This window comes from Arachis hypogaea, chromosome 14 (assembly GCF_003086295.3).
Source record: "Arachis hypogaea cultivar Tifrunner chromosome 14, arahy.Tifrunner.gnm2.J5K5, whole genome shotgun sequence".
NCBI classification, from domain to species: domain Eukaryota; kingdom Viridiplantae; phylum Streptophyta; class Magnoliopsida; order Fabales; family Fabaceae; genus Arachis; species Arachis hypogaea.
The window spans coordinates 18,205,519-18,227,709 of record NC_092049.1 but is presented as its reverse complement, the minus strand read 5'-3'; the positions used below and the strand labels follow the sequence as shown (position 1 = coordinate 18,227,709).

The 22,191-nt window shown below is 34.8% G+C and overlaps 2 protein-coding genes across 2 annotated transcripts; both read left to right on the top strand.

The window, feature by feature from the left end:
• The first annotated feature begins 287 nt into the window (after nt 1-287).
• On the top strand, nt 288-1,234 carry LOC114925188 (protein FAR1-RELATED SEQUENCE 5-like). Its single transcript, XM_029292440.1, has 2 exons — nt 288-580; nt 679-1,234. The coding sequence occupies exons 1-2, from the start codon at nt 288-290 to the stop codon at nt 1,232-1,234; spliced, it is 849 nt and encodes a 282-aa protein (XP_029148273.1).
• Nucleotides 1,235-11,755: 10,521 nt separating this feature from the next.
• LOC112741736 (protein pleiotropic regulatory locus 1) lies at nt 11,756-20,249 on the top strand. Its single transcript, XM_025790826.2, has 17 exons — nt 11,756-12,022; nt 12,122-12,146; nt 12,311-12,425; nt 13,011-13,092; nt 14,709-14,774; nt 15,048-15,132; nt 17,357-17,449; nt 17,944-18,007; nt 18,081-18,166; nt 18,272-18,373; nt 18,511-18,594; nt 18,815-18,875; nt 19,003-19,069; nt 19,177-19,254; nt 19,440-19,504; nt 19,687-19,764; nt 19,866-20,249. Exons 1-17 carry the CDS (start codon nt 11,883-11,885, stop codon nt 20,036-20,038), a joined length of 1,464 nt encoding a protein of 487 aa, XP_025646611.1. The 5' UTR covers nt 11,756-11,882; the 3' UTR covers nt 20,039-20,249.
• Nucleotides 20,250-22,191: the final 1,942 nt, after the last annotated feature.

Genomic DNA, 22,191 nt, shown 5'->3' with positions numbered 1-22,191 from the left:
TGATTTCGTTCACCGTGCAGACCAGCTGTGTTGTGGATGAAAAATTTGTCCCAAAGGTGGGAATAATTTTCAAGACACTAGAAGAAGCTGGAAAGTTCTACAAACATTATTCCAAACTTGCCAGTTTTTCTACAAAAATAAGGAACACGACTTGGGACGGAGATAAGATTAAGAATCAATTAATTGTATGCACCAGAGAGGGGAGATAAAAATCCAAGATATCTCCAATTTTGAAGACAAACCCTTCAGCTGGGTTAAATTGTCCGGGCATAATTTATGTACACATAATGAAGGATGTTGGTCTTTGGACAATTTCTAAAGTTGTTTTGAATCACTCACATCCTTGTTGTCCAGACCATGCTGAGATGCTCAAACAACACAGGGAGCTTAGCATGTTTGTGTGTCGCACCATCGAAACCCACGAGGAAGCCGGAATCAGACCGAGCAAAACTTACCAATCATTTGTGGCAGCAGCTGGCAGTGACCGTGAACTAGGTTTTATTGAAAAGGATGTGAGGAATTACATCACAAGAGAAGTACGGAATATTTTCGAAGAAGACGATGCCAAAGAATTTGGGAAGTACCTAGTAAGAATGAAAGAGAAGAACCAAAATTTCTTCTTTGAGCTCAACGTTGAAGGCGATCACTGCATTAAACATGCATTCTGGGCTGATGCAGGGCTGCATTTGATTATTTCAGAGACGTGGTTTCATTTGACACCACCTATAACACAAACATGTATTCGGTTCATTCATATATATTTTTTATGTTCAGTGAGTGTATATATTTCGGTTCACCACGGTCTGCTTGTTTTTTATGCAAGTACAATTTGGTTTTAGATTCTTTTGTGGGCATGAATCACCATGGCCAGTCGACAATTCTTGGATGCGCGCTGATGGAAAATGAGGATATCCAATCATTCAAATGGCTATTTGAGTGTTGGCTACGTTGCATGGGAGGGAAGGCACTAAAAGGTATTCTTACCGATCAATGCGCATCGATTCAAAGGGCAATTGAGCTGTGCATGCCAACAACAATTCACCGCTGGTGCATCTGGTACATTATGAAGAAGATCCCAAGCAAATTAAATGGCTACAAGGGACACAATGAAATTAAACAAGAGATGAGCCATGTTGTTTGGAACTCGTACACAAAAGAAGCATTTGACAGAAACTGGATCGATTTCCTCAGAAAGTACGGCCACGGAGGCAACAAGTGGCTTTCAGGTGATTGAGATTTCAATTCGAATTATTTTCATGCTCATATCTTTTTTTCATGCTCATATCTATTTTCGGTTCACCACACCTTATGGGTTCGGTTTGGTTTGCAGAGATGTATGAGGATCAGCATATAATGATTCCAGTTTACTTGGATCACCACTTTTGGGCTGGAATGAGAAGCACACAAAGGAGAGAGAGCATGCATTTCTTTTTCAACAAGTTTATCACACGGAATAGCTTCTTGAGACAATTTGTGAAGTAATACGACAATTGCCTAGCAAGCAGAGAGCAAGCAGAGAGAGAATTCGATGCTGCAGATTTTTTCACACTGTGATACCGTGCATAACAAAATCAGCAATAGAGGCACAATTTCAGCATGTATATACCCATGAGAAGTTCAGGGAAGTTCAAGCTCAATGAAGTAAAGTGAACTGTATCACAAGGTCAATGCATTCCACCCTAGGTTTCACAACATATGAAGTCATAGAGCAGGTTTCCAACTTCACATTCAACAAGTTTGTCGTCACCTACGACGCAGTATCACGAGATGTAAAGTGCCATTGCTTGCTGTTTGAGTCTAGGGGCATATTGTGCCGCCATTCTCTAAGCGTCCTAAGCTTTGAGCGAGTGGATAATGTGGCACCGAAATACATATTGGAACACTGGAGCAAGAACATAAAGAGGAGGCATACACACATCAAGAGCAGCCAAGATGAACCTCTACTAGAGCCAAGAAGTAAGAGATTTGACGAATTGGTGTTTCGGTCACACAATATATGTGAATTTGCATCCGAGTCTAAAGAGTTGACCAGAATTTTGCACCGAGCATTTGACAAGGTCATGGCAGAGATGGAAGAATATCAAGAGAGAAGCAAAAGAAGAAGTTTAATTTGTTAACACACGAAGAAGCGACATTAAGCAATGTGAATGACCTTCAAAGCCCACCACGTGTCAAAACAAGAGGTCGGCCCAAGAACAGACTTGGATCAAACCTAAAAAAAAGATCTCAAATGCCATGAAGAAAAAGAAAAAGACAGCTCCAAGCAAGGTAAAATTGACTTGCTTTTTATTTGTTAAAAGTTCAATTGTTCATTTTGCTAATATACAATTAATTATGTCTTTTGTAGTTGAACCTTTTAGACTCCAGATCATCGATTCAGTCAAGCTCCACTCTTTATAATGCATCAGATATGAATTATCCAAGAGAGGATTGTACAAGTTTTAGTTTTTATTAATGTAAATTTTTGTTCACCCATGAGCAAATTTCGGTTCACCTTGGTTATAGCAGGGTTAATTTCTGGCTGTTGTTAGTCTTTAATGAGTAGTCACTTTTTTTGTGAAATTCTATATTGATATACGCAGTTTTTCGATTCGTCTAGTGTATTAATTTCTAAGTTGAATAATTAGAATTTATTTTGAAAAACGGGAATCAGGTGTAGTGCTAGTTACATTTTTCGTGTGATTAATTATATAAAAATTATTAAAAAAATTTAAAAGAGTAACATAAATATTTTTAACTTACATTGGTGGAGTTTTAAAACTCTTTCTTGGATGGATTTTTAGGGTATAGGGTTTTGGGTTTAGGATTTTAGGGGCTTATGGGTTCAATGTTTAGGGTTCAGGGTTTATGGTTCAGGGTTTAGGTTTAGGGTTTAGGGTTTAGGGCTTAGGGTTTAGGGATTTAGGGTTCAGGGTTTAGAGTTTAGGGTTCAGGGTTCAAGGGTTTAGAGTTCATGGTTCAGGGTTCAGGGGTTCAGGGTTTAGGGTTCAAGGTTCAGGGTTCAGGGTTCAGGGTTCAGGGTTCAGGGTTAGGGGTTTAGGATTTAGGGGTTCAGAATTCAGGGTTCAAGGTTTAGGGGTTAGGATTTTAGGGGTTTAGGGTTTAGGGGTTTAGGGTTTAGGGTTTAGGGTTTAGAATTTAGGGGTTCAGTATGTTTGAAACTTTCGGTTCTCCCAATGTATTAATTTCGGTTCACTGTGTTCTTTTGGCGTTCGTAATGTATTGGTAAATACACTGATTACAATCACTGAGAACCTAGAATAAAACAGCAGCCAAACAGTTCCAATAGATATATAAATTAACATCTCATATGAGTAATCCATCTTGAATCAAATATAAATATTAACATTTGATACATACATTGTTATTAAGAATTATATACATTAACATTGACATATATCCATTTGAAAGAAGCATCATTTGCTTTTTTAACAAGTTAAACAAAATATTGTTAATTACAACTAGTATATGCTATTTGCTATCTAAATCCCCAGATGTGAATTTACAATAAGGGCTGGAGAGGACAGCAGATGGCTTGGAGAGTCTTATTGCTTCAGATTTCCAAATCACTTGGTCTCTGATTTTGTTTATTTCATGCAACAGAAGATTTAGACCATATTGGTATCTGAAGTCATCAATCTCATTCTACATTTCAATTGAAATGAATTAGTTACATAAGAAATGAACCCAAATAAAATAAGAACAATATCATTCAAAGCCCTAATCATACTATAAAAATGCAATCACAATAACTCTAAACCCTAAACACATTAAATATCAAGTAAATCAAAATCACATTAAATAACAACAAATTTCATTTAAATCCCTAGTTATACTGTAAAAATGCAATCACAGTAACCCTAAACCCTGAACAAATTAAAAGGAGGCCACCGAACCGAAAAATATTCACTTGGTGAATCAAAATTGTAAAAGCCACCGAACCGAACATTGTTTATGTGGTGAATAAATGGTGATCAAATTTCAATCAATAAGAATAGTATTTCTGCATGGGAAATTACTATTGAACAGAGTAACAACCAACTTCAAAGCCCTAGTTACACTATCAACTGAACTGAATGAAATAAGAAAAGAAAGAAGTTTATTAATTTAGAAAGTACTTACTTGTGTCCAAGCTTTATATTTATATCTCTTCCCGCTTTTGATTTTTTGTGGATCAATTGTTTCGAGCCATTTCATCACGTATATTCCACAATCATAGCTAAGCAAGAATTGAGTATAATACGATCAATAGTATACAAAATAAAACACATTAAAAATAGCACTATAGAAGAGAAAGATTCTTACTTTGTACGTTGACCATTCAATTGGATATACTCTGCTTCCTCTCCCAGTCCATCCTCCATTAAGGGTTCCGCCCCAGCGTATACCCTCATCTGGAAAATTATTAAACCTGAAAGAGATAAAAAAAAGTAAATAAAGAGAACCAACAATAGTGAACCGAACTCCTCTTATGTACAGAATAATTTGAATAATTTACAAGAAAATAACTTACAACAAATTTGTTCAATTTCTTCCTCGAATCAGGTATATGTTCTGGCAGCTTATTGATAGGGTCAAGGACATAGAATTTTTTTTGTTGACATCAGCAATCCACAATCACCAATGCCCTCCATTGCAAAGTGGGACAAATAGCTGAAGTTTCAAAAAATTATAGAATATTTCAGTTGAAACAACAGCAAACAAGAGAATTATCAAAGAATTTTTAGAAATTACAACTTACAAATGGATGCGATGCAAGTTTCCTTTTGTCAAGAAACTGGCGGTGGTGTGCATACTGCTCAATATAAAACTTGTAGGCCTTGTTTGTCCTCTTATCAGTGTACTCCACGCTATGTGTTCCCAACATAAAATTATGAAAAATGAACATCAGTTAAATCACATTTCCACCGAACCGAACACAATTCATATGCTGAATAAAATATGAAAAATATTCAATCATCAAGAGAAAAGTTTTCTTCATGCAAAAGAACTCAACAGAACACATAAGAATAAGGTGAACCAATATTAACATTTTGACTGAACTGAACAGGAATCAGCAGTGAATAAGAAATTTAGCTTACCACAATATCCAGCGGCACAATGTATATTTGTTCCTGATATCACCAAACTTTGATTTGGTTGAGAATCATGCTATGTATACTGACAACCTATACGAAAAAAAGTTATGAGATATACTGTATAAGAGTGTTTAAAAAAATTATTATTGTTAACCCAATTGGGAAAGAATTTACTGAGGCATGCACTTGTTCTTTGGGCATTAGAGACATGAAATATTCTCTTAACCCCTCATAAAGCACCTCATGTTTCAAGACAAATATTGCTTCATATTCATTGCTACTGTCATTTGTCTTTTTCACATGTGTTATCCAATGATAACATTTTTCGATCAAGTCCTTCGAGATTTTTATCTTTTTCTCCGGGGTTTTGAAAACTTCAGCAGCTGGTAAGGTTGGCTCTGAAGTTGTTGCTTTAGCAACTTTAATGCTGCTGTCACTCCAGCATCTACCACCGCCTCTGCCAGGATTTCAAGTTGTGAAACACTCTCTTGAGAGGGCTGAGTTGGTTGAGATGCTGGTGGACTTATCCCAAGGCTAAAGGAAGGCCTTTCATTTTCCTTTTGCCTAGGTTGAGCAGCACTGCAAGATGATAGATATTTAACAATGATATTAAACAAAAATGATATTAATCATTATAATGAACCGAAATCCAAACATATAGTGAACCTAAATCCAAACATATAGGGAACCGAAATGATATTAAATAAAAATGATATTAAAGAAAAGCAAGTAATATACCTATCAAATGATGACAAGATTAGAGTTTCTTGTTCTGATTGCCGTGCCACTGGAGGTTCTTGGAATTGTTCTTTATCAGAAACTTCATAGACATTGTCATCTTTGAAAAACTCTTCAATAACAGAACTTGTAAGAGACCCCGTAACACTCTGCTTTTTGGGTTCTGGAGGGCAGCTATAAGAAACAGAAGAGAGTCCAAAGACAACAACACATTGAATTCATTTATGGTTTCAACTGAACCATAATTAAACCATGTATAAGCAGTAAACATTATCAGTATTTATATAAGCAGTAAAACTTACACATCAACAGGTGCTTCTTGTTCGGATTGCTGCGCTGTTGGTTCTTCGCAGGGCTGTTGTTGCTGTTCCAGAGGTCTGCTGCATTAAACAGTAAACATTTCTATAATTATCCCAAACTATTATCATATTTAACAATAATATTTAACAAAAATGACATTAATCATTATTAATTGATTTTTTATATAATTATCCCAAACTATTATCATATTCCAGAGGTCTTATTTTTAATTATAGTGAATCAAAATTCAAACTAATAGTAAACCTAAATCCAAACTTATAGTGAACTAAAATTATATTAAACAAAAGTGATATTAAAGAATTTTATGCTTACACATTAACAGGTGCTTCTTTTTCTGATTGCTGTGCCACCGGAGGTTCTTTGGATTGTTGCTCTTGTTCTTTGGCAGGGCTGTTGCATTAAACAGAAAACAGTTCAATAACAACCCAGAATTATTATCCAATACCATTAAAATTAATAAAAAGAATTTTTATGTGAAACTTACTCTTCATCAGAAACTTGATAGACATCGTCATCTTTCATTAAGTCTTTAATTATAGAACTCATAAGAGACACTGTAACATCCTGCTTTTTGGGTTCTGGAGGGCAGATGTAATAAACAGAAGAGAGTCCAAAGACAAGAACACATTGAATTCATTTCTGGTTTCAACTGAACCATAATTAAACCATGTATAAGCAGTAAACATTGAACAAGATTCATGTGGTGAATAAATATTTATTAACTTACTCATTATTAGAAGTTTGTTGTGTTTCATTTTGTGGAGGGACATAGATGAAGTCATCTCTGATCAACTCTTCGTGAACAGAACTTGGAAGAGACAATGCAAGAGGATGTCTAAGGAATGTAAATAAGGATAAAGTTAATGTTGAATAATTAGAATTTGTTTTGAAAAATAGGAATTTGCACATTGAAAAACTCACACTTCCAAAGGTTGAGAACGAGTTTCTTGTCGAAACTCAACGATTTGTAGCTCAGAATTAGGTGTAGCTCTAGTGACATTTAAACACATTTTTCTTGTGATTAATTAAACAAAAATTATTACCTAAATCTAAAAGAGTAACATAAATATTTTTAACTTACACTGGTAGAATTTTAGAAGTCTTTCTTGGGAAGATTTTCTTTTTTCTAAAATATTTTACCGGGCTTTCTGGCGTATTTTTCCTAAAAAAAGATAACAAATTAAAATTAGAAACCAAGATTAAAAGCAGATGTCTAGAAACACATTAAATTCATTTTTGGGAAACCACTGAACCGAAAGTACAATATGCAGTGAACCAATTTACCTGGTATTGCTTGCGGCATTTACAGAAGGTGTAGAGCTTCCTTGAGTCTGTAAGTGTTGCTCGCTATGCAGATTTACAGTCGGCACTCTAAGCAAGATAAATAAATATTAGTAATTCAATCTAGAGGAATTATAAAAGGTTATAGAAAAAGTAAGCAAAGAAAGAAAAAGAACTCGGGAATAATAAACTGAATCTTACGTCTGAGAGAATTCATTTTGTGCCTCTAGTGAGTCAAAGTGATATGGAGCAATGTTTGTTGACTGAGCTCCATCATTTCTTTTCTTTGATCTTTTTTCCCTTATCGTCTCCAATGCTCGTTTTCTTCTTTTCGCAACATTGTCTTTTGCTTGTTCAATTCTGAAAGTTTATAAAATAAGTATCAAGGAACCTAAAACGTAAGTATCAATAAAAGAAAATATGAATCGAGAAACTTACTCCTTGTCAGATTGGGCTTGTGTTTTTGCCACCTTTTGCGGTTGTTTTCTTTTTATTATGGGTGTTTTCTCGATTTCATTTTCTTTGGAATACAAACAAACACATCGAATTTATACCGGAGACAAGACACTAACAATGAAGTCAACCAAACTGACAGACACCACCGAACCGAACTAAATTAAAGTGCTAAAACGAAAATTAGAAGCTCACCGAACCAAAATTAATTCATTTGCTGAACAAAAAGTGATACATATGCAATCAACAAAACGTCTCACAAAAATTACGGAATACTTACTTGCTTTCAGATTCACTTGTGCTCTCTGAATCTATCGGCATAGGCTTTATTTTTTTGGTTTGTTTTTTAACCACCTTCGGTGGTTGTTTTTTTTCTTTGATCTGGTTTTTTCTATTTCTTCTTCTCTGCAATACATAAGAACAAGCACATAAGAATAAATTTAAGCAAATACAAGTTAAATGAAATCAATATGAAAATTAAACTTACTGGCTTTCAGATTCAGATTCGAAAAATCATTCCTCTTCCAATGAAGAATCCATCTCGACAATTTTCTTTTTCTTTTCTTTCCTTTTTCTTTCTTATCCGAGTTACTTGTTTTTGTTTTTTCTTTCTTTTTTTCCTTTCTGTACAGAAGTCCCTAAAACAGAAATAAGGACTCAATTATTTAATCAGCAAGAAAACACATTAACAATCTGGTGAACCAAATGAAGCAATCCCACCGAACCAAAAAATATTCATATGGTGAATAATACATGACAACTATTTAATCATCAAGAAAAATGTTTCTTAATGCAGAAATATTCAAATGAACAAACTAACAATTACAAGTAGGACAAATAAATTAATTATAACCTAAAACAGAAGTTTATTTAGTTAGTAGAGTATTTTAAAAGCATTTGAAAGCAAATTTTTGGGGGAATTTTAGTAGAGTATTTACCAATGATTCTGTTGCTTCGGATGAAATCCATTCAAGCATCATTTGTCTTGTCCAATGGGCCACCCACGGTGCAGGGGGCATCAGGTGCAAACGGGCGAGGGAATTTGGTTTCGTGGAAGTATATCAACATTAACACAAAAACACAGCCATCAACAGACTGTTTCCTCCCCTTTCTCTTGTTTTCAACTCCTTTCATCAAGAAGTTGAGCACATGTTTTGCCCAATCCCATTTCCAAATGTTGTCCACATGAAAGATCGGTGGCTTATAGATCGGGGAGGCCACACTTACCATTGTGGGGAGCAAGAAGCACTTTTGTATGAAGACAACAAAAGTCCTCTTGAATTTTTTTCCGGTTTTCCTCCCCTTCTACACTCATATCCATCACATTCCTTGTCTGCTGGATTTAGGTTGTTGTAGTCAACCTTATCAGGAAAACGATTTCGTACAATATTTTAATAGAAAAAATCAGTAAAAAACAATCAGTTTAATTTTCTGGACACCAATGAACTGAAAATAAGCAGTAAGTGGAAAGTGTATTACCTCCGTTGGTTATGCCCAGGGCAGCTGCTACTTTCCGAGGAGTTATGTATATTTTCCCCTGGAGAGTTTTTAGGCATCCTTTCTCTTCATCAAAGCGATCAAACAATTCTTTCAACAGGGTATTAGAGACATTCATTTCTGGGACATTTGCCAGGGCACCAAATTCCATTTCTTCCACTATATCTTTTCTTCTTGACTCATTTCCCTGTACACTGTTGCTATTGCCTTTGTTTGGCATCTGGAATAATGTTTTCTGCAAGTTTTGAAACAGAATGTGATGATATATTTATAATACAAAATAGATATTATTTGAATGAAAGCAGATAAATATATTTAATCTGCTTACGTTATAGTGTGGTTTCTTTTTCATTGTTGCCATTGTCTTGTTCTATTTTGCTGTAATGAAAAATTTTGGTCAATACTTCATTGAATAGATCAACAAGCACAAGCATTTATATCTTAATCAAGTCAATTAAAATACCACAAGCCACCGAACCGAAACTCATTCATGTACAGAACCAAAATCACAAAGGCCACCGAACCGAAAAATGTTCATGTGGTTAATAAATGATGATCAACTTTCAATCAATAAGAATAGTATTCCTCCATGCAAAAGAAGTACTGAAGATAGTAACAATTAATTTCAAAGCTCTAGTTAAACTATCCACACAAATAAGAACATGCACGTATATCTTAATCAAATCAACATCTTCCAAAAGAAAAATTTTTCAAATTTCATGAATTAGGTGTCTTTCAAAATGACATTTGCAAATTGACTTCTTTAAACACTCTTACTGAAACTTGATATCTTTCTTTAAGTATCAAGGTTAACTACTATTCGTGTTGAAGTCTATCCAATATAATGAGACAATTTTACAATAATAAAAAATTTTGGTCAATAATTTATTCAATACATCAACAAGCACAAGGATATATATCTTAATCAAGTCAATTAAAATGCCACAAGCCACCGAACCGAAACTCATTCATATACAGAACCAAAATCACAAAGGCCACCGAACCGAAAAACGTTCATATGGTTAATAAATGATGATCAACGTTCAATCAACAAGAATAGTATTCTTCCATGCAAAAGTACTGAAGATTATTAACAACCAATTTTAAAACTCTAGTTAAACTATCCACACCAGTAAGAACAAGCACATATATCTTAAAGCCCTAGTTACACTATCCACTGAATTCCAAGGCCTAGTTATACTGTAAAAATCTTTCACAATAGTTCGATGTACTAAATGAAGCAAATCAATCTAGTAAAACTAAAATGCAACTAGGAGAAACGCGACATTGCAAGATTTTAAATGAACAGTAGTTTTCTCATACCTTTGGTAGTCTTTGTTGCCGTTTTTTTCGTTTCTGGTTGTTGCTTGCGAAATCTTCTTCTGATTCCTTTCCAGTAGTGGTTTCCGCAAAGAATGTGATTGAAATTTGAGTGATGTTGAGAGAGATTCGAAGAGAATGAGTCGTTTCGTCTATTGGTTTCGTGTTGAAAAAGATATAACGTTTTTTCATAATGAAGCGCGAATGAAAAAGGAAGGGTTTCTTTCGTCTGGCGCGGGTTTTCACTCGCCATTTAATGTGTCTGTTTCTATTTGGGCTTGGGCCAACTTAGTTATATGGTTATATGGATGTGTAGCAGTTTTTAAATATATCAAGAACATTAAATTTAAGATGAGAGAATTTTAATATAATAAAAATTTATTATCTAAATCTTGTTAAATTTTTATTAGAACTTTGTACTGATAATGTCTTATAAAATAAATAAACAAATAAATAAATAAATATAAAATAAAAAAATATAAATAAAAGTCTTTTATATTAATATCCACCGATATTAATATTTTAATATAATAAAAATAATTTATATATATATTGATTAGTTATATATTACAGCATATAAAAAAGAGGAGTGTTTATATATATATATAACCGGATTAAGTTTCTCATTTTAATTTCGTTAATATAATCTATTTAAAAATTTAAGTGCTTGTTTGGACGTCATTATTTTGATAAAAAAGATATTTTTTAATGAAAAAATATCCTTTTTTATTTTTTAGTGTGTTTGTCAAATTTCTAGTTGTAAAAATAAAAGTACTAAAAAAAAAGTATATTTTTTGAGAAACTGTAATTTACATCCTTTTTTAAAAAACATTTTTTCTTTTAAAAAAAATATTTTTCATATAATAAATAAATAAAAAGTACTTTTATATTATTATACCCAAACATAATTGAGAAATAAAAAAATCTTTTTACATAAAATACCCAAACATAAAATTACTTCTATTTTTTCATAAAATCTTTAAAAAAAAATAACTCAAAAAAAAGGATCTTTTTCTACAAACTCACCCAAACAAGCCTTTAGTATTCTCCTTCTTAAAAAATTAAGCGAACCTTTCTCATTTTTCAAATAATTCAAAGCGAACCTTAAAAAAAGGGGCAAAAAGAAAAGAAAAAGACTCAGGAACAAGGCGAGGATAGCAGTTAAACCCTAAAGAAGAAGAAGAAGAAAGGGCGATGACAGGTGCTACGTTGTCGTCGGAGGTTGAACCGGTCGAGCCGCAGTCACTGAAGAAGCTCAGCTTCAAGTCCCTGAAGCGCGCACTCGATCTCTTCTCTCCCACTCACTCTCACCTCGCTCCTCCCGATCCCCACAGGTTCCACCTTTTCCTTTCTTCTTTTCAATTACCCCCAAACTCTTCACTTTTCTTCTACTTCTTTGTTTGCTCATTCCTGAATTTGATTTCCTCCTGCAGCAAGAGAATTCGCACTACCCACAAGGTTAGTCTTACTTTTTCGTAATTGCGGCATTTTCATTTTAATTTTTATAGCCAAAATACCAAACCCTAAGATGCAAGCGTGAGCGTAATGTAGTTTGTGGATTAATCTTTGTAGCTTGAGTGAAATTAGGGAGTGATGTTATGTGGTTTGGAATGAAAATTTAGGTACTTGTGGAGTATGGTGGAATCAGACTCTCTACTACTCAAGCTCCTCGTCAAGCTAATTCCGCGGCGCAAGGTCAAGCTCAACCGGGGCCATCTAATGCACTTGCTCTTCCGGGTATGATCATCTTGGTCTCAGTGTGTGCATTTTTAATATATGTGCCTTAGAGAGGGAAAAGAAAAGGCTCAGTTGACTTTATGGTGTTCATGAAATTAATTTCCTTGAGGTATGCACCGTTACAAATCGTCCACGGAAGATCATTTTAATTAATCTTAAAGGATGCCAATCAATCATGATGTTTGTGATTTTATAGTTAATAAACTTGGTCTTCTTATGCTTTAATTATTTAATTGTCGTCTTCGATTTTCTCCTTTATATATTATGACCTAAATGCATTTGGTGTTTAGGAATGACGTATCCCGGTATCCGGAAAATTTGGGTAGGGGTACAAAGATGATACCAGATGTAAATGTGGGGTCAAATTTAATGAAAAATGCAGGCAAACGATACATACAATTATATAACTATAACAAAGTTTCTAAAACTTTGTAGGGGGCATATGCCTCCCAGCCAAATAATCCATCATTGGTTTTAGTATTGCTTGCCCTATAACCCTTTTAGGTTTTGGAATTTAGCATTGTTTTTTAAGAATTTTCCATTATTTAGTGCCCAACATGCTGATGTTTTTCTCTTATTTGACAGGTCCAGGAGATTCCAAAGATCCCCAGAAAGGAGGACCCCAAAATGCTTTGGTTGTTGGTCCAACTATGCCGTCAACAGCTTCGTAAGTATACCTTCCTTGCCTATTTTTAGTTAACTTTTCTATGCCTATTTGTAGGAAGGAGACTTAAACTCAATAATTTGTGTCTTGTAATCATTAGAAATTGCTTTTTTATGCTTCTTCAATTACTTACAAATTTTATTCTTTGATATATTAGCATATAGAGCAGTTTAGGTTTGAACCATATTCTGCTGGAAAATTTTTAATAATATAATGAGTAAACTACCATTTTTACTCATGAAAGTCTTAAACACTGACAAATCTACCCACGAAAGAACGAAATTGAAGTTGTACCCATGAAAGATGGGTTCCGTAAGACAAAACTATCTAAACCCAAAAAACTACAAAAAAAAAAAAAAATCCCAAATTACCCTTCTTAACCTAACCTAACCCACCCAAATCCCTAACCCTTTACCACCACTATTATTCTTCCTCTCTAAATCTCATCCACAACCGCAGCCACTGTCACCAAACTCTTCGCATCCTTTCCCAAGTTCAAAGCTGAACCATCACCACATTCCCCTATTCTCACTTAGTCACTTGGCAACCGCTAACTCCCAGGCAAGTCTTTCCTTCTCTGATCTCTGATGCTTAACCCTGAATCTCGCCGCCGCGGACAACAACCTCCGAGTGGTCTTCGCAGCCGGCGGCACCGGCAGCCACATGTACCCTGCAGCGGCCATCGCGGATGAGCTCAAACTGGCCAACCCCACAACGGAGTTCCTCTTCGTTGGCACTCCAAACAGCGTGGAAAGCACTGCAGTCCCTTCCGCAGGTTACAGCTTCGCCTCGGTTCCTTCGGTGAGGTTGAGTCGCCCCATCATCGCCCCTCACAACCTCTTCTTCTTCCGTTATCGTTTGTTAAGATCCCTCATCTGTTGCTTTTTCCGTTTGCGTGATTTCGACCTCCATATCGTTGTTGGAACTGGCGGCTATGTCTCTTTCCCCGTTTGCCTTGCCACCAAGTTAAAAGGGATAAAGCTTGTGATCCATGAACAGAACTCTGCTCCTAGTTTGGCCAACTCTGTTTTTGCCGTTTGCTGATGCCATCTTTGTCGCTTTCAACTCAACTGCTGAGTTGTGGTGAAGGTGGCACTGACGGTTGTGGATGAGATCTGGAAAAATTTTAGCAGTGGTAAAGGGTTAGGGATTAGGGTGGGTTAGGTTAGGTTAAGAAGGGTAGTTTGGGGTTTTTGGATAGTATTTTAGGGTTTGGATAATTTTGTCATACGGAACCCATCTTTCATGGGTAAAACTTTAATTTCGTTCTTTCGTGGGTAGATTTGTCAGTGTTTAAAACTTTTATGAGTAGAAATGGTAGTTTACTCTATAATATATAATGCCCCTACTCTATATTCTAAAATAATGCTTGAAAACACCAGTTTGGTTTTCAAGATAGTTAGAACTATACTATATTTAAGCATGTTGGAAGATTGCAGAAGCTGATAGAAGCTTGCTAAAGTGATAGAGTGTTTGCATTAACAATTGTGCGGATGGTTCTTAGTTGTAGTAAGAAAATCTGTTGGTTTCAAAACTGAAACACATTTTCCGATACAGCAAGCTTTTGAAAAGCTGTCATTGAAGACCAGTGGTTCTTATGTTTTTGTGTTATTTTACAGGAATGATCGTGGTTTTACAGGCAAAAGCACAGCAGTTATTTCTGCTTCTTCTGGTTCATCTGAAAGGTTCAGACTTTGGCCACTTTTAATCTTTCAATGCTCAAGATATTCTAAGATGATTTACAATGTTTCTAAGAGTGAGATGCTCATTTTGTTGGTTATGTATATTATCTTCTGTAATTTTTTTACCTCAATATGTGTATTTACATTTGCATTTGGCTATGTAGGATTGTTTTTATATACATTACATAATTCAGATTTACATATAATATATAGTTGACAGTTCTGTTGGATTGGCACTTTTGACAAAACACTTATAGTTTCTACATTATTATATAGGAATTTATCCACAGCTGCTTTAATGGAAAGAATGCCAAGTAAATGGCCACGTCCTGATTGGCATGCCCCATGGAAGAATTACAGGGTGAGTTACTGAGTATTTTCTTTTAATTAGATTTGAATAATGGATGATTGGTATTAGGGTCTTTTGATTACATACTCTGATCGCTTGAATCAGAACAAATTTAATCATCCATGACTTGGTAATCCTTTTTGTAGTTTTCCCTTTACTATACCAGAACTTGCCTGGGGTTTGAGAGGGAATGAGGGATACAAATCTTTGTTTCACCTTCTGTGATTGCAACATTTCTCCCAAACATAGGAGAAATTTTTCATCTTGATTTGTAGGGTGAAACCAATTAAAGTGGAGTCTAGAATAATGAAACACTGAAATGTGGTAGCATATTTTCAAGACTGCATAATTAATTACTAGCTATCTCCAAGGAGCCTGATATGCCCAATGCCACACACTAACACCTGACCCAATAGATTTGTCACATTTATTGTTTCCAAGAGTTAACCTTCACTTTTGAGTTATGCTTTTGTTGAACAGAGGTGTATCTACACTATATACAAAAGAAGATTGGGTTAAGTACTGTTTTCGTCCCTAAGGTTTGAGGCCAAAATCAAAATCGTCCCTGATTTTTTTTTTCCGGTCAAAATGGTCCTCAACATTACATTTAGTTTTAAAGCCATCCTTTTGAACACAATAATTTTTTAAATAACAGAAATACCACTTTAAACTCTCCAGCGTTAGTCATTTTCCCCATGAGAGTCTTCTGTAGATCTGCATCTCTTCACACAACCTTAGAACAAGATGCAACGTTGAACTATAAATTTTCCTTTCCTTTTCAAATTTCAATCTGTGGAATTCAAGAGCAAAGGGCTTACCTTCTTTCAATTTGACTTCTTCTAGTTTATCCTTCTATTTCCCCTTTTCATCCATCTTCAACCTATTTTCCTTATTCATGTAAAATTCTCCCCCTCTGCTTCTTCCACCATCCCCAATCACCAAAATTTTTGCTACACCATCAACACATACAACAACAACAACAACACAACAATTAATTGATTTAATTAAAAATAAAAAAGAGAGAAAGAGGGAGATGGAGAAATAGACATAGACGAAGGGAGAGAGAGGCAGATTGCAGAGAAGGAGAAGAGAGGAAGTAGGAGGAGATGTGGCACAGGCGAGGGTAGACCCATCGCGCTGCTGTCGCTGGAAGGAAGTTTGAAGAGAGACGAAGACATGAAGGGAAGGATAGAGAGAGAAGAGCGAGATAGAAAGAGAAGCAGAGACAACAAGGTCGGGGTTCCTCAACTGTTGTTGCTGTTGTGGAGCAGCCTTCGCCGTCGCCAACATGCTCCGATACTGCTGTCGCCGGAGAAGCCGTCAGATTTGCCAGGTGATGGAAAAGGATGGAGAAGGAGATGCAGAATGAGGGTTGTAGTTGGGGCTGGTTATAAGTTGACAATGAAGGAAGGAGATTGAGTTGGGAAGGTGAGGATAATTAAACTGAAAAAATTGGGAACTGAGGATGATGGTGAGTGGGAGGAGGAAGGTATTTTTGTCCGAAAGATGATTTTAAAATAAAATTCAACGTTAAGGACGATTTTGAATGTAAAAAAAAAAAAAAAAAGCCTTGGGAACGATTTTGATTTTCGGTCAAAACCATAGGGACCAAAATCGAACTTAACCCAAGAAGATTCTTATTTTCTAATTTATTTCAAGCATAGGTTTGCTGTGAACTAGCTAAAGCCCATTTTCTGGTCTAAGTTGACTTATAAAAAACCAAGATATTTAACAAATAGTAACAGCAGCAACAACAACAAAGCCTTATCCCACTTAGTGGAATCGGCTACATACATCAAACATTGCCATTGTCTCTTATCATGTATCATGTTCGTAATGAGACCGTTGATAGATAGATTTCTATTGCGTATTGACTACCTCATTTATCGTTTTTTAAGTTTTCTTCTACCTCTCGCCACTTGTATATCTTCCATGTAATCTATCTCCTAACTGGATGCTTTGTCGGTCTTCTCCGCACATGTCCAACTCACCTAAGACAAAACTCCACCATCTTTTCAACAATAGGCACTACAACTATCTTTCTTATATCATCGTTTCATATTCTGTCCATGTGTTTATGGCCGGTCATCCATCCAGTTATTCTCATCTTTACCACATTAAAAGCTCACCCTTCGCCAATTTTTCTAATGCAGTATGACTGGTGTAATGTTTAAGGGAACTTTGTTTTGATATATTTTTTAATTGATTGATTTTAACCTTGTTTTATTTCTTGTAGGTCATCAGTGGTCACTTAGGATGGGTGAGATCTGTTGCAGTTGATCCCAGCAATACATGGTTTTGTACTGGTTCTGCAGATCGTACCATCAAGGTAATCGATTATGAAATGCATATCATAGTTGCTTGTTATGTCGAAGTATGTAGATAAAATGGAAAAATGGTATTGAGTGAGGTTTAGTTGTTGATATTGATCTGGATTCCTTCGTTGTAATTTCATCTCAAGAAATATCTTCTTTTTGATAGTACTTTAACTGCTTTATATGTTTGATAATGACGAGACATTTGGTACTTAGAAAGGTAGTTTTATTATTCTGTTGAGGAGTTGCCTTTTGTCAGACTTACCTTTACTCATGTTGATGAATTAATTATTATGAATATTAACTTTGTAATTACCATATTCACCTTGCTGTAAATTGAAGCTAGAAACCTGTCGGGAAAAAAATTGAAGCTAGAAATACGTAACCCAAAAAAAAAAATTGAAGCTACGGATTTGGAAAAATATGTACCTATCATGTGAAGAATATAATTTCTTTAACTGTTGTTCCCGTTCTGCCCCTCTGCTTAATTAATTGTTCATCTGAGCAGATATGGGATTTAGCTAGTGGAAGGCTAAAGCTCACACTGACTGGCCACATCGAGCAAATAAGAGGTAAAATACTATAACATTATTAGTAGTGTCTAATTGTGAATCAGGTCAATTATAATGGTATGATTTTTTACAGGCCTTGCTGTCAGCAGCAAGCATACTTACATGTTCTCTGCTGGTGATGATAAACAAGTTAAATGTTGGGATCTTGAACAGAATAAGGTAAGGAATTCTACTTCACTCTCTCTCTCTCTCTCTCTCTCTCTCTCAACAATTACAGAATATCTATCAACAATATGCTACTAAAACTCGTGATGCTGTGTTAAGGTTATTAGGTCCTATCATGGTCATCTTAGTGGTGTCTACTGCTTGGCTCTTCATCCAACAATTGACATTTTACTTACTGGAGGGCGTGATTCTGTCTGCCGGGTATGGATGCTGTTGATAAAATTACCTGTTGACACGTTAGATGGATGCCATGTACCTGCTGAACAGTATCATATATTTTTTTGAATTTTATTATGTACAAAGATTATAGCTAAGGAGTGGCAACATTAACTTTTCAGGTCTGGGACATCCGTAGTAAAATGCAAATTCATGCTCTTTCAGGACATGATAATACTGTCTGCTCTGTATTTACACGGGCAACGGTATGTAAATTATTCTGTTTTCTGTTATTTTGTCCTTTGATATTCTCAATGGTCAATTATCTATATAGTTGGCTAGATTTCCCTCTCTGTTCAGAAGATAGTCAGGTGAATTCAGACTGGTTTAGTTCTTGGTTTGTTGATAATTAAATGGAAACACAGACTACAACTTTTAAATTTAACTTTGGAGCAAAAGTCTAAATTTTCTTTTTTCTATTCACAGGATCCCCAAGTTGTTACAGGTTCTCATGACAGCACCATCAAGATGTGGGATCTAAGATATGGTAATTTATGGTTTTATTTTAATTTTTATATCTTCTTGTTTGTATCTGGTTATGCTGTTTTTTCATATTCCCTTGCTTTTTCCTGTGCATCTTTGCTATCTATCTGACATGTGATGTATTCTTGCAGGTAAAACAATGTTAACCCTTACAAACCACAAAAAATCTGTTAGAGCCATGGCACAACATCCTAAAGAGTATGTCCCAATCTCCGATATTGTTAGTTCTTCGACCCCCTTCCCTCCTCTCTCCTCCCTTCTCTTTTTCTCTGTCTTCTCACTCTTTTCATTGTTGTTGGCTGCAGGCAAGCTTTTGCATCAGCATCAGCTGATAATATTAAGAAATTCAGCCTCCCAAAGGGAGAGTTTTTTCACAATATGCTGTGAGTTCAGTTATTTAATGTTACTAAACCCATGTGATCATGGGGATCATTAATGTAAATTGGACTTGGATTGTTTCCTATGGAAAACTAATATTTTTTTCAGCCATCTTATAGTATCTCACTTGTCATGTTCAAAACATTGTTTGCAATACATGGGTTCTAATTGTTACTTGTTTCATGTGCAGCTCTCAACAGAAAACTATCATCAATACGATGGCTGTCAACGAGGAGGGTGTGATGGTTACAGGAGGTATGAACCCTAAAACAGCAAAATTCTATTCGAAATGCTTGATAGAATAAATTCAATTTATCTGTGCCGGTTTTTCATAACTATTTGCTTAGGGGTTTTTCGTTGACATGCATAATTCTTTCTCGCATAGTATTATTTATGATTTATTATTCAACGTTAACCTTATAATTCATCTGTTGAAGGTGACAATGGGAGTCTCTGGTTCTGGGATTGGAAGAGTGGTCACAATTTCCAGCAAGCGCAGACAATTGTGCAGCCTGGTATGGTTGTTAGGCCTTAAGTTGTATTCTTACTCAGATCTAATAATAATGATATACACATACATACCAACACTTTTTTCTCTCTATCTACAACCTTGTAGGTTCCCTGGACAGTGAAGCTGGTATTTATGCTTGTACCTACGATGTAACGGGTTCAAGGCTTATAACATGTGAAGCTGACAAGACAATCAAAATGTGGAAAGAAGATGAAACTGCCACTCCTGAAACCCATCCTCTTAATTTCAGGCCCCCTAAAGACATCAGGCGATTTTAGCTTCAATCCTTATTATCAACCAATCAATCTCTATACTATCCCTGCAATACATTTTATATTTGGTTATTTGTAGGTCTGATGTAAAATTACATATGTGAAAATAATTATCATGAGTACTATCCATTTTTGTAACACTGGATTGCATGTACATTAATAGTTAGATTTAGATCCGTAATATATATTTTAATAGAATTGTGCAGACTTATGAAAACAGGTGCGATTTTGTTTTATCTCATTTCTCCATCACCCCCTTAACCGAATCGATTTGGGCATAGTGTTCAATGTTTTCCGAAATTAGTATAGGGAAGAAATGTTTATCGAGTAATTTCAATCATTTTCTTCCCATAAAAATGACTTTTTAAACTTTAACTTATTCTTATCTACACTCTTTCCCAGTTTTGTTTGTATCCAATCAAAACATAAATTCTAGAGTAAAAGTCCTTTTCATTCATTAACCATTTACCCGATGGACATGGTCTTTATCTACTTTTGTATTTGTTCAATTCAGTCCCTAGAACCGGTTAATAACGGGTTAACGCTGACGTGTCTGGTAATGTCTCTTTTGTAATAGGGATAAATCGCCCTCTAAACTCTTCAACCGTCTCCCTCTTCTAAAATTCTTTCTTCTCCTCCCTCTTCTCCATCGCTACCGCACTCACACTCTCCCTCTCTCTCATCCTCCCTCTTTGCCACCACCACTGCACTCACAATCATCATCGTCATTAACAATATCATCACCACCATTTATGCATGATAATTAATGAAAAATTTATATTTTCCTACTCTCTCTTTCCTCCCTTTCATCCCTTTATGTATTTTTTTTTATTTTTTCATTTCTCTTCATCACTCACTACTACCACCACCACCACAACATCATAGAGTTTCATTTATTTTAACACTCACATTTTTCTTTTTTTTTTTTAACCTTTATTTTTCTAGTAATTTTTCCAAAAAACAAATGGATTTTTCCTCCAAGTGATCAGGATACTTCTTTAGTGTGATTATGTTTTTGGTTTTTGAATTTTTGGATTCTGATGATAATATTATTGATGATGATAATGATTGTGATGAGGATGACGAGAAATGAATACGGTGATTTTGATGATGATCGCGGTGATGATGATTTTGATGATAATTCCGAAGAGGAGGTGAGGCGGATTGGGGGTGTTGGGGTTAGGGTTTTGGAGTTGAGAGGAAATGGAGAAGAGGAGTGAGATTGTTGAGCTGCTCAGGGCCAATTTGTCCCTATTATAAAGGAGACAAAACCACGTAGACACAGTTACCTGACACGTCAGCGTTAACTTGCTGTCAACCGATCTCTGGATTGAACAAATACGAAAGTGGATGAGGACCGATTTATGTTTTTATAATTGTTAGGGGGCGCAATGTCCATCTGATAAATGGTTAAGGACCGAAAAAGGTATTTACTCTAAATTTTAATTTTATTTCTGTTTAATTACTTATTTTATGAGTTTTTATAGTTTTGTTAAATTTGCAATTAGATTCCTTACTTTTTTTAATTAGGTTCTTATATTATTTTTAATTTTGTAATTAGATTTTTTTTATGTCAAAAATGTTAAAATTAATGGAATATTTCTTCTAAAAAATGTGGTCGATGATCTAATTAGGTTTTTAATTATAGATATTTTTTATTTGAAGAGAAATATTAAGTTAATTCTAATATTTTTTACATTAGAAAAGATTTCGTTACAAAATTAAAAGTCGTGGAGGAATCTAATTGAAAGTAAAAAAAATAGGGATTTAATTGCTAATTTGGTAAAACTATAAGGATTAACAGAATAATTAAACTTTTTGAGAGGCTGTAAAGAGTGGTGACCATAGAAGGGCTAATTTTTTTTATATTAATTAAATGTGTAATACATTGTTATTAGATGTTTTGGTATTTTTTTTTATGATACTTCTTTTAAATTGATATTAATCAAATTAGATTGTCTGATTTATTTGAAAAGTGAAAATACACTAAAATTAGAGGATTTGATTTGTATTTTTAAATTTTTTTATTTTTAAAAATAAAAATCGAATGGTCTAATTTTAATGTTAAAAAATTTTTAATTTTTAAAATTATAAATTGGACAATCCGATTGTTTGTTAAAAAAGTTAAACAATATAAAAAAAAATAGGAGGTATCGAAT